General features: G+C 74.4%; 2 protein-coding genes across 2 annotated transcripts; both read right to left on the bottom strand.

Moving 5' to 3' along the window:
* Positions 1-1,214: 1,214 nt before the first annotated feature.
* Positions 1,215-2,150, bottom strand: AURANDRAFT_65676 (hypothetical protein; the record flags this gene model as incomplete). The annotated part of the gene is made up of 1 exon (XM_009040635.1): positions 1,215-2,150. The coding sequence occupies one exon, from the start codon at positions 2,148-2,150 to the stop codon at positions 1,215-1,217; it is 936 nt and encodes a 311-aa protein (XP_009038883.1).
* A 7,112-nt stretch (positions 2,151-9,262) lies between these two features.
* Positions 9,263-9,412, bottom strand: AURANDRAFT_9764 (hypothetical protein; the record flags this gene model as incomplete). Its single annotated transcript, XM_009040634.1, has 1 exon — positions 9,263-9,412. A coding segment is annotated over one exon (150 nt), but the record flags the coding sequence as incomplete, so codon positions are not given.
* Positions 9,413-13,346: the final 3,934 nt, after the last annotated feature.

Genomic DNA, 13,346 nt, shown 5'->3' with positions numbered 1-13,346 from the left:
CCCGAGGACAGGGCCGATCGGTCGACGCGCGGATTTCGGCGTCGTTGACGTCGTTCCAGGCGGGCGTGAATGTGACCCCGGTCTTCGCGGCGTTCATATTTGAGGCCGCTTTGGACCTCGATTCAGCGACCTCGCGGATTCTTCGCGCACCATCCAGCGCGTACGACCTTTGAATCTCGGAGACTGCTTCGTCCACGTCCTCCATCTTGATGAGTGGCGGCGCGAACTCGGCGTTGTACGCCCCGGCGCGCGAAGTGGACGTGCGCGCCTCGCCGTCGTCGGCGTCGTCGTCGGCGTCGTCGGCGGAGCCGTCCGTCGCCCGGTAGCGCGACGCGCGCGTGTTCGCGTTCGCGCCCAGAAGGTCCGGTCGCGTGTTGGACGCCGACGGCGCGGCGCGGGGCGCGTGGCGCCCCAGCAATGGGACCGGCACTCCCATCAGTTCCCGCACCCAGCCGTCCGACAGCGTGCTGTCGACGACGACGACCGCGTGCGGCGAGTCCCACGCGTTGGACATGTCGAAGCCGTCGGCGACGCCGAGGCGCTCCGCCGCGGCGCCCGCGAGCTCCTGCGTGAGGCGCTCCATCGGGTCGGCGCCCACGAGCGGCTCCGACCGGGGCGGCGCGTCCCGCCCGGCGAGCGGAGCGAGCCGCGCCGCCGCGACGGCGGCGGCGCTCGGCCGCGCCGCCGCGACGCCGCCCGGCGCCGGCCGCGGCACGTGCGGGTAGAATCGATGCGCGTTCTTCCACGCGACCATGCCCGGCGGCGCCGCGGGCGTCGGCGCCGCGGGCGTCGGCGGCGCGCGCGGCGCGAGCGGCGCGAGCTGCATCGGCGGCGGCTGCACGATCGGCGCCGGCGCGCTCGTCGCCGGCGCCGGCGCGCTCGTCGTCGCCAACGGCTCCAGGCGCACGCGTGCGCTCGTCGCGTCCGGCGACGGCAGGCGCGCGGTCTGGCCATCTTCCCCGTCGGAAAGGGCGTCCAGCGCGAGCGCCATCGGCCCCGCGACGCCGTCCAACGAGCGCCTGCGGCGCTGGAACGCGCTGCCGCGAGAGTCTGGCGCACGAGGAACGCCTCCGGCGGCGTCTCGCTCGCGCGGCGGCGAGTCGGGGGACGACATCGTCGCGCTCTCCCCGCCAACACCGGCCATGCTTGAGGTCAGCCTCGCCCAAAAACTGATCGCGCAGACTTCGCGCAGCGAAGGCGCGCCGCGACGCCGCCTACACCTTTACGGTCGCGTACGCGCGCGGGTCGCGCAAGAGGCGGAGCATCTCGAGCGCGGAGCACGGCGAGCCCCGCTTCGCGGCGTCGAGGATGAGAGAGACCGTGGAGCGGTCGGTGAGGTCGTGGAGCTGGTGGATGCCCTTGGTGTGGCGGGGTGAGCTGAGCTGGGCGACGATGTCCGCCGGCGCGCCTACCACGATGGCGTATGGTATCCCGTACCAGACCGCGAAATTGGACTTGTCGTCCTCGAAGCCCCAATAACAGCCTTCGTTGACCAAACCACGCCGGAGTCCCGCTTGGTATCGCTTGCCGAGGTTCGACGCCACGACGTCGAAGTGGTTTTGGGAGGCGAAGCCGAACCCCAGGTGCTCAGCCAGGCAGTACAGCATGGACCGGTGGACGTCGTAGCGGAATTGGTTGTACATCGTGCACAGCTCGCCGCGGGACGTCTCGACCGTGAAGGCCACCAGGACGGGCAGCATCGTGTCGCCCGACTGCGTCGTGTTGACGAGGGCGACGAGAGTCATCGTGGAGCGCGAGTGGAGGTCGGGGAAGGCGCGCGGCATGACCTGGCGGCGCGAGCCGCAGATCTGCCGCGTGATGGCCGCGACGGCCATGTCGAACTCCTCGCGCTTTAAGGACGACCCAGTTTGCCGGCCGAGGCGGTTCAGCATGGCGTACGCGCAGCGCGCTAACCACTGGAGGGCGGAGGCGTAGAGCGCCTTCCGCGACGTCGCCGGCGCCTTCTCGAAGTAGACCGTGCAGGCCTGGATCGGGTCCGTGACCTCCTCGATGATAGCGATCTGGCCGAGGATGCTACCCGCTTCCGCGATGCCCACGGCGGCGTCGTCCTCGAACATGTCGCGCGCGTGCTCCTGGGCCATGCCCGACAAGGCCGCGGCCGTGCGGATGCCCGCGCCCGCCGCGATCATGGCAAAATGTCGCGCGCAGACGCCGTAGCCATCGACCGTCGCCGCCTGCAGGTATTCCTCGATGGCAGGGTATATATGGCGGATCGCCGCCTCCTTCTCGACAGTCAATCTTTCCAAAGTCTCGCTTCCGGTGCGACCAAACAGCATAGGTTTATTTCGGAGACCGGCTAGATCGCGAGACATCGCTGTCGGAGTGACACCCCTCACTTGGTGCCAGCAGCCTCTCGTCAAGGCGAGGCAAGATCTAGGCAAGGGAGGTGCAATAAAATTGGGTGCCGCTCTCCGGAGCACCGCGCGCCGCGTGGCAGGCCCGCGTCGCGCCGTCGCCGAGGGGCAGCGCGGGCACGGCGAGGTCCCGCGTCGGCGCGAGGTGGCGGTCGCCCGGGCCCGGGCGCGCGGGAATCGGGCCGTCGCGGTCGCGGTCGTCGTGCGTGAACGTCATAGCCGCGTGTCCCCGCTTCCAGGCTAACCTTACGTCAGTCATCCCCCCAGCTCGCCATCCTCCCGAAGATGTCCTGCGTCTTCGGCGGCGGCGTGGCGGACTTCTCCCGCGGCGCGGGCGGCCCGGGCTTCTCCGGCGGCGCGGCCTCCTTCTTTTCGGCGGGCGTCGGCGCGCCGTGGGATCGGCCGTCGTCGGAGAAGCGGCCGAGCGAGTCGAGGTCCGCGACGCCCTTTATCCGCTCGGGCGTCCGCGGCGGCGGCCAGACCGGCGCCGCGGCGGCGGCCTCGGACCGCGGCGGCGGCCAGGGCTTGGGGTTCCCGAAGCCCGAGCCGCCGGAGCCGCTCCGGTCGTCGCCGCCGGAGCCGCGCCGCTCCGGCGGCTCCGGCCCGCGCGCGCGCCCGCCGCCGCCCGTCGCGGCGGCGCCGCGGCGCACGTCGCTGCTCGCGCCGCCGCCGAGGCCGTGGCTGATCAGGCGGGTGGCCACGGGCTGGGACCCGGCCGTCGGGTCGCGGCGGACGCGGTCGACGGCGCGCGACCGGTCCGCCGCCTCGCGCGTCGCCGTCGCGTCGCGCCGCTCGACGCCGCGCCGCTTCGCGGCCTCGCGCGCGAGGTACGCGGCGCACTCGCGGGCGACGCGCTCGGCCTCGACGGCGTCGGCGTCGAGCGCGGCCTGGAGCCTCCGCTTCTCGGCGACGGCCGCGCGCTTCGCGTCGGCCTCGGCCCGGGCCTTCTCGGCGGCCTCGGCCTCGGCCTTGCGCTTCGCGACGCCGCGCGCCTTGGCGTCGGCGACCATGGCCGCGCGCCGCGCGGCCGCGTCGACGGCCTCGCGCGCGGCCGCGGCCGCGGCCGCCGCGGCGTCGGCGTCGCGCTGCCGTTCGGCCGCGGCCGCGCGCTCCGCCGCGGCCGCGCGCTCCGCCGCGGCCTTGGCCTCGCGCGCCGCCGCGGCCCGCTCGCGCCGCGCCTCCTCCGCCGCCTGTTCCGCCTTGCGCCGCGCCGCGCCGAGCTCGCGCGCCTCTTCGAGCGTCGGCTTCTTCGCCTCGGGGGGCGCCGGCGGCGCCTCCCGCTTCGGCGGCGCCTTGGGCGGCCGGGGCTTCGCGCGCGCGTCGCGGGACGCCTCCTTCAGGAGAGCGGACCGCGTGTTCGAGATCTCCGGCGGCGGCGGCCGGGCCTCGCGCTCGTGGAGGTCCTCGGCCTTGGGCGCGGCGGGCCGCGGCTCCTTCCGGGTTGGGGGTTGCGGCCGCGCGACGTCCGCGGCGCCCGCGGCGCGGAACGCCTCGGATCGCGCCGACGGCGTCGGCGGCGCGGGCGGCGGCGCGCGCGCGCGCGCCTCCTTCCCGGCGTCGTCGGCCGGCGGCGGCGCGTCGCGCGGCTTCGCCGCGGCTTTCGCGCGGCGCCGCTCGGCCGTCGGCGGCGCGGCCGTGCCGTGGCTGAAGGGGCACGCGAGGCCCTTGTCGCAGCTGCCCTGCTTCCAGAACCGGCAGGGCGGCGGCGCCTTGGGCTCGGCCGCCTCGGGCTCCGCCGCCGCGGGCGCCTCGGCCGCGTCGGCCGCGGCGGCGTCGACGACGGCGACGGGCGCGTCCGACAGCGGGTCCAGCGACAGCACGATCGCCGCGCCCGCCTCGGCCGCGTCCGGCCGCCGCGCGCCCTTGGCGTCGCCCTTGCCGCGGCCGCGGCCGCCCTTGCCCTTGCCGCGGCCGCGGCCGCCCTTGTCGCCGCTCTTGCCGCGGCCGCCGCGGCCGCTATCGCCCTTGCCGCGGCCGCTATCGCCCTTGCCGCGGCCGCTATCGCCCTTGCCGCGGCCGCTATCGCCCTTGCCGCGGCCGGATTCGCCCTTGCCGCGGCCGGTTTCGCCCTTGCCGCGGCCCTTTGCTGCCGCGCCGCGCCCGGCCTTGCCCTGGCCCTTCCCGCGGCCGCCGCGCCGCGCGGGCGCGTCCGTTGACGTCGTCGCTCCTGGCTTGAAGTCGCTGGCCGCCGCGGAGAGGTCGCTCTTTGCCGCCTGCGTGATCTCGAGGTCGCCCATGGCAGCGCTGCGCAAGCGTCGCGGCCCGACAATGGACCGGCGCCTCGCAGCTTCACGGCTTCGCGATGGTTCAACAGATGTTCAACATACCGGGAGGCTGAGGATCTTGCATTCATCATCGGCGGCACGCAGCCCCGCGCGCAATGGGCACCTCCTTCGCGGTCGTCTTCCAGACCGTGGGCCTGGCTGCACTCTTGGAGGCGGAGCGCGCCGCCCGGTCCATCGCGGCCCACTCGCCGGCGCTCGTCGCGGCGAAGCGCCTCGAGCTCGTCGCCGTGGGCGACGCGGCGACGCTGCGCGGCCGATCCGCGGGCCTCACGCGCGCCGTCGACGTCGCGGCGCTCGTGCCGGCGCCGCTCGCGGCGCGCGTCGCGGCGGCGGCGCGGCGCGGCGGCGGCGCCTGCCGCCGGGCGACCTGCGCCGTCGACGACGTCCGGGCCGTCCGCGAGGCGCGCGCCGCGGCGCTCCCGGCGCTGCTCCGGGCCTTCGCGCCCCTCCTCGCGCTCGACGCCGACAGCGTCGCCTGCGGCTCCCTGGAGCCGCTCCTGCGCTGGGGCGCGGCGACGCCCTTCGACGTCGCCCTGCGGCCCGTGCCCGCGGCCGTCGCGAAGGGGCCCGCGCGCGCCGTGCCGCGCCGCGTGCCCGAGTTCAACGGCGGCTTCCTGCTGCTCCGGAACACGTCCGGCGCTCTTCGCTTCCTCGAGCGCTGGCGCGCGCTCTACGCGCGGTCCTCGAGGACGTCGAAGCACCCGACGTCGGACCAGCCGCTGCTCCGCGCCGCGCTCTGGGAGACGGGAGCCGACTACCGCGAGCTCGGCCGGTTTTACGGGTGTCCCGCGTGGGCCGACCGCGCGGCGACATGCGCGGGCTTCGCGCCGGACGCGGCGGCGCGGGAAGCCCTCGCGCGCAAGAAGCGGCAGAAGCTCGGCGGCGCGCACGGCGCGCTGTGGCGCGCGCACGTCCGCCGCGTCGACCGCGGCCCCGAGGACTGCGTGCTCCTCCACGGCGCGCACCTAGCGTGACTTAAGGACCCAGAGCGCCTCGGACTGCCGCGCCTCCTCCACGGCGCGCACCTAGCGTGACTTAAACACCGCGACCCAGAGCGTCTCGGCGCCGTCGTCGAAGGTCAGGTCGAGGCCGGCGACGGCCGGGTCGCCCGCGCGTATCGCGGGGACGTCCAAATGGAGCACCTCGAGCTCGAGGGACGGCCGCGCGGCGGCCGCGTCGAGGAATTTCCGGCTCTGGCTCGCGCCGGGGGCTAACGCTAGAACTGCGCGCGCGGTCCGCCGGGGCCCGGCCATCGCCAGCCGCCGGTCCATTTCCGCCGCGAGCGCGGCGTGCCCGGCGACCATGGGCGCGAGCTCCGCGCCGACGATGAGGTCCATGGGCTCCGGCGCGCACCGGCCCGCCGCGACGTCGTCGGCGTCGGCGTCGTCCTCGTGGCCCCAGCGCACGCGCCGCACGGACACGTCCGCGGCCGGGTGCCGTTCGAGAAACCGCGCGCCGTTCCACGCGGCGAGCCCGACGAACTCGTCGCTCAGGACGACGCGCCGCGCGCCGTAGGCCGCCAGCGCCAGCCCGAGGAACCCCGTGCCCGCGCCGAGGTCGAGCACGCGGCAGTCCGCGAGCGGAAAGGGCGAGCGTTCGCCGAGCCACTTCGCGAGCGCGACCGCGCCGGGCCAGACGAGACCGCCGAGGCCGTCGGCGCCCCGGGGCGACTGGACGACGTCGAAGGCGACGCCGCCGGGCGTCGCGAACGCGCAGCGCTCGCCGTCGCCGCCGAAGTCGCCGTCGCCCGGCGCCGCCGGCCGGAAGACGTGCACGAGCACGGACCCGACGGTGTCGCTCGCCTCGAGGACCATGTCGCAGGCCTCGAGGGCGCCGGCGAAGCGCGCCTGGCCGCAGGACCGCCGGTCGTTGGCGAGCACGACGCGCTGCGCCGGGTCGCGCGCGAGCAGCCGCAGCGTCGACAGCAGCGGCGCGACGAGCTGCGATTTGTAGACGACGTCCGCGGCCACGACGACGTCCGGCGCGAACGCGTCGAGCCGGCGTCGCGCGCCCCAGGCGAGGGGCGCGACGACGACGCGCGGGCAGGACGCCGCGTTCGCCGCCGCGTTGGCCCGCAGGAGCGGCAGCGCCTCGGGCAGGTCCGTGAGCGTCGTCGACGCCGCGCCGGCGGCCGCGGCGACGAGCCCCGGGAGCCCCGCGCCCGCGCCGAGTTCGAGGACGGCCCTGCCCCGCACGAGCTCGGGCCGCGCGGCGAGCCACTCGCCCAGGACCTTGCCGCCGGGCCAGACCTCGTTGCCGAACTCCGTGAAGCCGGCGTCGCCGAGGGCGCCGGCGACGACGACGTCGACGCCGCCGACGGCGACGCGGCCGGCGCTGCCGTCGCCCCAGAGCTCGTCGTAGTCGAGCTCCAGCGCGGCCATAATCCAAACGTCTCGAGGCTGCGATCGCGACCTTGATGCGCGACAGTGTCAACACGCAACTCCTTAATTGATCGAGTGCATCCCTTCTGTCAAAGGCGTGAGGTGTGCTCCATCGCAGGGCTCGCCTGCTGTAAAATTTACGGCATGCTCGACCATGAACTGCATCGTTCCCTTGCTAGGAATGCAGCAGCCCGCGTCTGCAGCCCGTGATGCTGCGCGTCGCGGTCGCCCTGCTGCTGGTGTGGACAACGAACAGCGCGAAGAAGGCGCGCACGTGGGGGCGGGACAAGCGGGTCGAAGAATCGGCGCGGGCGCGGGCGCGCGAGAAGCTGCGGCGGTCCTGGCACCCGAAAGTGCAGAGCCTCGCCATGCCCGCGCGCGGCGTCGACGCCTGCGGAGGCGACGGCGGCGGCGCGTGCGCGTCCGATCTCATCCGCGCCCTCGAAGCCTGTGCCGGCGAAAACGGCGCGGTCCGGCCCGAGACCTGCGGGAACCTGTGCCCCGCGGGCACGGGCACGTTGACGTTGAAGGACGCGCTCCTGGCGACGCCGGCGGCCTTCGCGCACCACTCGCACCGCGTCGGCCTGCCGGACCTCCACGACATGAAGGCGACGGCCTCCGTGGCCGCGCGCCGCCGCGACGGGAGCGACTTCGACGGGAAGCGCCGCGGCGGCGCGAAGTGCCTCTTCGTGACCCTCCGCGAGCCCGCGGCGCGACTCGAGTCCGCGTACCGCCACTCGCAGCTGCGCTTCAAGCCGCGCCACGACCCACCGGCGTTGGACGGCGTGCTCGAGGCCTGGCGCGGCCGCGTCGCCGGCGGCGCCGCCGCCGAGGCCGAGCTCCCGCCGCAGATCCTCGTGGACTTCTTCCTCCCGCAGGCGGCCTACGTGAAGCCCGCGCCGCCCCACTGCGCGGCGGGCGACCTCACGGTCCACGTGCTGTGCACGACGACGCTCGCGACGGACTGGGCCGCCGCCGCGACCGCGAAGCTCGGCCTCGCGGCGCCGCCGCGCATCGACCCGGCGCACTCGAAGCACGTCCGGAGCTCGGGCGCGGCATCGACGAGCCCGGAGAAGCGCGCCTACGTCGCGCGCGTCCAGGGCCGGTCGAAGATCGCCAACGCGTCGACGCGACGCTGGATCAACGACGACCTCTACCCGACGGACACCGCGCTCTTCCGCCACTTCTGCGAGCCCCGCATCGCCGCGGCGACGGCCAACGGCACGCGGTCCTCGCTCCAGGAGGCCATGCGCGGCGCGCCGGGCGGGAAGCGCAGGGCCCCGCTCCCCGCCGAGGTCCAGGCGTCGCTCCGCCGGAGACGACACCCGCCCGCGGGTAAAAAAAGGGCACTCTTAGGCGCTCAGGGGCGGCAGCTTCGCGGCGGCCTCGCGCCGGCGCCTCCGCTGCTCCATACTGCAGTGAATCTGCCAGCGATCCCGCCTGCCGCACCGCAGCGGAACCGGCGACCGATGACCGCAGCCCGCGCCGACTTCGCATCGGGTATTAGTGGGGGGAGGGTGGTGCGCGCGCGCGCCCGCGCCGCCGCGTCGCCTCGGGGTCCGCCGGCTCGGCGCCTAGCAGCGCTGCATCTCGAGGCCCTCTTTGATGTAGTAGTAGACGTTGCCCTTCTCGGACCACTCGCGGAAGCAGATGCAGCCCGCGTCGTTGAAGTCCTCGTTGATGAAGATCTCGCACTCCTTCGACTTGCCGAGGAGGAACTTGGCGGCCGCGGGCGCGCCGGCCATGAACTCCTTGATCTGCTCCTGGGGCACGCCGGCCTCCTTCTTCGACTTGCGGATGCCCTGGAAGTAGGACTTGAGCCAGCCCTTGAGCGTCGCGGCGTCGAGGTCGAAGGGCTGGAGGTGGAACGTGTGCTCGATGGCGTCGACGGTGACGACGGAGTCGTCGAGCTCCTCGGCGCCGCCCTCGGCGGAGGCGTTGCCGCCCGTGTTGATCTCCTCGCCGCCCTCGGTCATGAGCCGGCTCTGGACCTTGACGAGCGCCGGGCACCCCTCGACGGGCTCGGACGGGAACGCGTCGGAGCAGACCTCCTTGCCGCTGACCTTGCAGACCCAGATCTCGAGGCCGCCGCGGAGGCGGAGCACGAGGTGGAGCGTGCTCTCCTTCTGGATGTTGTAGTCGCTGAGCGTGCGCCTGCGAACGCGCGCGCGGTCCGGCGGCCGGCGCGCCGGCGCTTCGGACGCCGGCGGACGCGCCCGTCCTCGAGCTGCTTGCCCGCGAAGATGAGGCGCTGCTGGTCCGGGGGGATGCCCTCCTTGTCCTGGATCTTCTGCTTGACGTTGTCGATCGTGTCGGACGGCTCGACGTCGAGCGTGATCGTCTTGCCGGTGAGGGTTTTCACGAAGATCTGCGCACGGGGACGAGCGCGTGAGCCCGCGGGCCGCGCGCGGCGCGGCCGACGGCGGCGGGTCCCCGGGTTCCGCGTCGGTCGGCGCGCGCGCCGCCGAAACCTCTCTCCGGCGATGCGGCGGGCTGCGCGCGGCGCGGGGCCCGCAGCCGCGGCGCGGGGCCCGGGGCTGAGGGCTGCGCGCTCTCTTGTCGCGTCGCGGCGGCCGCGACGGCGAAACTGGCGTCGGACGCGGCGTCGGACCTGCATGGTTTGGTGCTGCTCGAGTTCCTCGCTGATTCGAGATGCTGCGGCACCTCGCGCGCGGGCGCACCGGCACAGGACCGTAGGCCTGTAGACGCGGACGCGCCCCGAGGACTGCCCCGGCGTACGCGTCGGCCCCTACCTCGGTAGCCGCCCGCGGGCTTAGCGCGCGCTCGTTTTCCCCCTCCTACCAGTGGAGGGCGCTCTTGTGGCGGAGCATGGTGTCGGAGAGGCGCGCCAGGAGGAGGTCCTGGTCGCGGCCCGGGCTCGCGGCCTGGTGGAACCTCGAGCTCGAGTCCGAGCTCGACAGGTCGCGGTCGACGGAGTGGAAGAGGGCGGACTTGAGCGCCGGCAGGGACGCCGGCGCGCCGTCGCAGTAGGAGCTCGAGCGCAGGCGCTGCCGCTTGGCCACGAAGGCCGCGACTTTCGGCAGAGCGTAGTCCAACGCGACCTTGGACACGCGCGTGAGCTGCCAGTAGCAACTCGCGGAGAAGTCGGCCACGGGCGCGATCTCGAGGAACAGGTCCATGGTGCCCGAGTCCACGTCCTCCTGGAGCTGCGACTTGTTCCGCAGCACCTGCAGCGTCGCGTTCACCTTCGACATCGACGGCACCTTGCGGCAGTCCGCGCCGTAGCCGCCCAAAGCCTTCAGCGCGTTCGTCCAGCGGCAGAGCAACAGGTACCAGCCCGAGACCCCCTCGGGCGAGTAGTCGACCATGTCCGTGAACTCGCCGCCGGAGCTGTCGACGACCGAGACGCCGACGACGGTCCGCGCGGCGAGCGCCTCGCGCATCTCGTGCACCTGCGTGGACATCAAATCTTCAACCTGACTTCAATGTTCGCGTCATTCGACGGATGGGAATATCTGCTGTGCTTCGAGACCTCGCCGAGAGAAAACGACTCGTCCAAAAATCAGCCGAATCGACCGAGATAGAGAGTTCAGAAATTTGGTGGGGACCCCCCACACCAGTGGTTGATTTCGACACCTTCGTGCACGGGCATGTTGTTCACGTAGCAGCCGTCGCAGTGGAGGTCGCCGCTCAGCGGGTCCCGCGCCGGCGGCAGCAGCTCGGCGACGCTCATCGACGCGCGGCACGCGAAGACGAGGTCGCCCGTCAGCCGGACGTCGCACCGCTGCTTCGTGAGGTTCGTGTTGACGCAGAAGAAGGGCAGCCAGCAGTCCTCGACGTCGCGCGCCGCGAAGCGCCGCCGCCGCCGCCGGCGGCGCGCGCGCTCGTCGTCGGAGGCCGACCCGTCGTCGTCGGAGTCCGAGTCCTCCGACTCCGAGCTGTACGTCGACGCGTCGCGGCGGTCGGCCGGCGGCGTCCACGCGAGCGCGAGGCCGTAGCGCACGGCGTTGGAGAAGCCCTTGCCGTCGAAGAAGGACACCAGGGGGAGCGTCGCCTCCCAGAGCAGCGCCGCGGGCGACGTGAGCTTCCGCGCGATGTGCGCGGCCGCGAGCGACGTCGCCTCGAGGCGATCCGCGGTCCGCTTCGGCAGCGCGTACGCGGCGGCCATGAAGGCGCCCTGGCTGCAGCCGCCGACGATGTCCGGCGGCAGGCCGCCGGCCTCGAGCGCCCGCAGCACCTGTGTGGAAATCAAATCTTCAACCCGACTTCAATGTGCGCGTATGCGACCGTTCTGACGCGAGGTTTTCTGCTGTGCTTCGAGAACTCGACGAGAGCAATCGATTCGTCCAAAAATCAGCCGAATCGATTTCGATTTGACCGAGATAGAGAGTTCTGAAGTTTGGTGGGGACCCCCCAAACCAGCGGTTGATTTCCACACAGCGCAGCACGCCGAGGTGGCCGAGGCCCCGGCCGCCGCCGCCGCCGAGCACGACGCCGACGGCGCGGCCCGCCAAAATCCGCGCGGCGCGCGCGAGGTCCGAACCGTCGCCGACGACGACGTGGAGCAGGCGGGGCCCCCGCGCCGACGACGGCCGCTGGGCCAGCCACCGGCCGCTCCGCTTCGGGTTCGGGCCGCCGGCCTCGTGCGCGAGCAGCACGACGACGGACCGCGCGGGCCCGCGGTCGTAGAGCGCGCGCCGCTCCAGGGACCGCGGCGCCAGCGCCCGCGACCGCGCGCCGTGGGCGACGACGACGACCTTGTCCGCGTTGCCCAGCGCGAGGCGGCTCCAGTGGCGCAGGAACTGCTTCGGCGCGGCGCCGCCGCCGCGGTCGAAGCACTCCAGTACGACGAAGCGGCGCCGCTCCTCGCACTCGGCGAGCCAGGACGTCACGCGCCGCCGCCAGAGCAGCGGCGCGTCGCCGTGGCCGCCGCGGCGCGCGAAGGGGTCGCCGAACTTGGCCAGCGCCTCGCGCGGCCCGACGACCAGCGGCGGGCCCTCGCCGATGGCCTCGAGCGCGTCCGCGACCGCGGCCGCGTTGCGCGCGGCGGCGGCCGCGCCGGGCCCGTCGGCGCCGAGGAACGCGAGCGTCGACACCTCGTCGGCGACGTCCGCGCGGCCCCGGTTCCGTCCTAGATGCCCCGCGAGCTTCCGGAGCCATAAAGCGCCCGACCGCGCGTCCTCGAGCGCCTCCCGCGGCACGGCCACCAACTCCGTGTCGCGGACGCAGCGCGCGCCAAAGTCCAGCGCCGGCGCGCCCGTGAGCACCGCCTCCAGCCCGACGACGCCGCCGCGGCTCACGTCCTCGTCGTTTTCGCCCGCGCGCGAGAGCGCGACGCGCCCGCTGATGACGACGTAAAAGTGGGGCGGCGTCGGCGCGTGCTCCGCGAGCAGCCGCGCGCCGGCGTGGAGCCACTTGCGCGTCATGCCGCTCCGCAGGAAGCACCGCACGTCGCCCCCCATGGACTTGACGACGGCGAGCACGCCCTCGGCGACGGCCGCCGCGCCGCCCCCGCGGAGCGACCGCAGGGACGCCTCGCGGACGCGCGCGACGCGCACGCCGGAGCCCTCGCCGTCGGCGACGACCGTCAGCGCGTCGTCGCGCCTCGACCGCTCCTCGTCGAGAAACGCGAAGCCGCCGAGCACCGCGGGCGCCTCGACGCGGCGCCGCGGGTCGCCCGGCGCGCGCGCGCCGCCGACGAGCACGGCGCCCGACACGAGGACCGTCAGCGCGTCCGGGTCGAGCGCGACGACGGCGCCCGGCGCGTAGGCGTCGCTCGCCAGGCCGTCGAAATCGACCGCCGGCAGCGGCGCGACGTCGCAGAAGGACTCGTCGCGCTGGTGCGCGTCCGGCGCGCGGAGGAACTCGGACGTCGCGAAGCGCGCGACGCGGTGGAGCCGCGCGACGCAGCGCCGCGCGTAGCCCAAAATCGCGTCGGGCCACTGGAGCGCGACCTCCCGCAAATCCGCCGCGGCCAGCGCGCACGTCACCGTGCCCAGCCCCTCGCGGCCGCCCGCGACGACGCGGTACTCGCGCAGCCCGTCGTCGTCGGCACCGCCGCGGTCGTCGTCGGCACCGCCGGCGGCCCCCGCGGCCGCGACGACGACGGAGAACTTGCCGAGCGCCTCCATGGGGCCCAGCGTCGACGCGAGCTTCTCCCGCCGCGCGCGCAGCGAGCCGGAGCGCTCGTAGGGCAGCGTCTCCGTGGACCGGTCGCCGTCGTCGAGGTCCAGGCCGACCTGGGAGCTGCCCGACGTCGCGCGGCTGAGGGCGCCGCAGCGCCGCGCGTCGCCGCCGTCGTCGTCGTCGTCCGCCTCCTCGTAGAGCTCCGCGACGCCCGACAC

The sequence above is a fragment of the Aureococcus anophagefferens genome (assembly GCF_000186865.1).
Source record: "Aureococcus anophagefferens unplaced genomic scaffold AURANscaffold_16, whole genome shotgun sequence".
NCBI lineage: Eukaryota > Pelagophyceae > Pelagomonadales > Pelagomonadaceae > Aureococcus > Aureococcus anophagefferens.
This window is presented reverse-complemented; position numbering and strand designations above follow the sequence as displayed.